Source organism: Octodon degus, unplaced genomic scaffold (genome assembly GCF_000260255.1).
Source record: "Octodon degus isolate 3935 unplaced genomic scaffold, OctDeg1.0 scaffold00033, whole genome shotgun sequence".
In the NCBI taxonomy this organism is placed as follows: domain Eukaryota; kingdom Metazoa; phylum Chordata; class Mammalia; order Rodentia; family Octodontidae; genus Octodon; species Octodon degus.
In genome coordinates this window covers 4,127,728-4,130,198 of record NW_004524609.1, presented here as the reverse complement: position 1 = coordinate 4,130,198, position 2,471 = coordinate 4,127,728, and the positions used below count along the sequence as shown (strand labels likewise).

At 51.6% G+C, this 2,471-nt stretch overlaps 1 protein-coding gene across 2 annotated transcripts in view; it reads right to left on the bottom strand.

Moving 5' to 3' along the window:
• Cep95 (centrosomal protein 95) overlaps positions 1-2,471 on the bottom strand; it is a 31,122-nt gene that overhangs the window by 2,946 nt on the left and 25,705 nt on the right. Inside the window, exons 15-17 of one of the 2 annotated variants that reach the window (XM_023713926.1) lie at positions 1,791-1,960; positions 1,607-1,681; positions 299-451 (exon numbers count right to left, since the gene is read on the bottom strand). In XM_023713926.1, the coding sequence (XP_023569694.1) occupies positions 299-451; positions 1,607-1,681; positions 1,791-1,960 (398 nt within the window). The remainder of the gene's footprint in view (positions 1-298; positions 452-1,606; positions 1,682-1,790; positions 1,961-2,471) is intronic. The other variant, XM_023713927.1, reaches the window with a different exon arrangement.

Here is a 2,471-nt window from a genome sequence, read left to right as displayed (position 1 = left end):
CAAGTGCGGAGACCAGGGCTCCATCCCTGGGAGCGCTGAGCCGACCACCAAGTCTGGGCGTGCTGGCGTGCGCCTGTAATCCCAGCACTAGGGAGGCCGAAACAAGAGGATCGCTACGACTCTGAGCTGTATAGTGATACCCTGTACCAAATATATTTTTAAAAAATTAGCGCAGCAAGTATAGACTCTCAGGGCCAGCACTTCAGGGTTGCGTTTGGATTCTGGATGGAAGTGCAGTCCAAAGGCCCCTGAAGGTCTCGGCACTCACTCTGACTGGGCCAGCGGAAGCCGCGCTTACCATCTCCTCCCGGGTCCTCATTCTCATCATCTTGGCATGCAACTGAACTCTGTAGTCATCATAGTATTTTCGGGCACGAACAATTTGCTGGCGATTTTCTTTTATCTTTGATTGGGTCAACCTCTGTCTACGAATGCGGTCCCTGAAGTCTTGCTAGGAAAGGGAAGCAAAAAAGGGGCCTGAGAAGAGGCCCACGAGCATGCCCGCCCGCCCACTCCTGCTGCAGTATGTGTAAGGAGCCAGCACCCACACCGACCGGGGCCGCGGCCTGCACGGCGCGAGCATCAGCCCCAGAACCCTGGCGCTCAGCCTCAGCCACCCCACTCGGGGCCGGCCGGGCGCTCCTGAGGCTGCGGGCAGTGGCCACCCCCTGGGCACACACCTGCCGCAGCCTCGCTTCCCCACTCCAGCAGGGCTCAGTGCCACCCAGTACCACAGCAACAGGAGGGGGAAGTGGCATCCTGCGACTTGCAAGCAAAGCCTGAGTTGTCACAAGCTGAAACAGGCCAAAACTGTAGAAACCAGACAATTTCTAAGGCAGGCTGTGAGGTCCTGCAGAAAGCCCCCAACCTGGGTGTTAAGGTATTAGGGTCTTCTCCCACACCACAGCTCTGTGTGCAGCTGCGACAGCTTTTTGCACTGCTGAAGACTCAGAAGTCCACATGGCAGCTGGGCGCAGTGGCGCACGCCTGTAATCCCAGCACTCAGGAGGCTGAGGCAGAGAATCAGCACGGGTTCAAGGCCAGCCTGGGCTACACAGTTCAAAGCTAGCCTGAACTGCAAGGTGAGACCCTGTCTCTTAAAAAAAAAAAAAAAATCTCATGGCTTGCTCATCAATGAGAGGCTTTGAAATTTTTTCCTTTGGCAGCTTCTCCAACCTCTCCCTTTACTACACAGGGAAGAATGTGCTACAGCTCACACTCACCCTGAGTAGTGATGGGCCTGGGCCCTGAGAAAGACCGGAGATGGCAAAAAAAAAAAAAAAAAAGCTACAACCATCTGGCACCTAGAAGGGGCTGTGGAGGTAGAAATGCAGCCAAATCCCAATCTCAGCTACAGCTTTCGCTCTTCCTGGGAGACCCACGGACAGTTACTCAGCACTGCAAAGCCTTACATTCTCATTTCCTAGAAATCCTGCTTTGTAATTTGTCGCTATAAAGACTGAGCCTGGAATGAAGTACCATTACTTCCTCCTCCCTTGATTTTGGTTAAAGCCCTTAATGCGCCTAGTGTACCCAGCTGTACAGATAAGGGTAAGGAACGTCACTTCCACGTTCAGAGTTAGTGTCCGCCTTGCCCTTGACATACCAATCTCTTGTTATGTTCATACTCCTTCTTGACAAGGGCAGTAAGGAGGTCATGCCGTCTCAGAGCCTCTTCTATCTTAAAGGGAAGAAGGGCAGCATGAGGCAAGCAGGTTAATAACATCGGTCAAGGAAGCTCTTCCCTTTCTGCCTTATAAATCTTACGCTTTCAGCCAACAGTAACTTACTTCATCACGGAGTTTCCTCTTGGATCGACTATCTCTACACGCATCTTTTCTCAGCTGTTCAACATGTGCAATTTGCTTTTTCCACATTTTGCTTAGTGTTGGGCCAGAGACATAGAGAAATGGAAACTGCTCCAGCATCAGGGGCAGGAGACTATGTTCATTTACTTTCACTGAAAGGAAAAATGAGATGCTTTTGAGCTGACACACACTGTCAAAAACTTTGCCACCTGTGTGGTGGTGGTACTGAAAAGAACCATTGTAAGTGAACTTGTCAGATCCGAGTTCCTTCTTCGATAGGCCAGCTACTGGCAGGGATGGAGACAGCGCAGCAGTTCTGATGGACCATGCCTGGTCCTGACAGCTGCGCAGCCACCGAGGGCCTGTGGACAGACGCTGCATGCGGATGGACAGAGAAGACTCCTCAGCTCTCCTGGCAGGCAAGTGCTTAGCTCTGTCTGGGGGAGGTAGGTGGAAGGCCAGAGGTCCGTGGGGACAGCTGGAAGCCTAGCATTTCATATGACCTTGCTTCCTTGAAACAAGACCCCAACATGCAATGGTTCCAACTCTTAATATGTAAGAAGCCAAACAGGGCTGGGGAAACAGCTCAGTGACATAGCACCTGCCTGGCAAGCATGAGGTCCTACGTTTAATTCCCAGTACCAAAAAAAAAAAAAAAAAAAA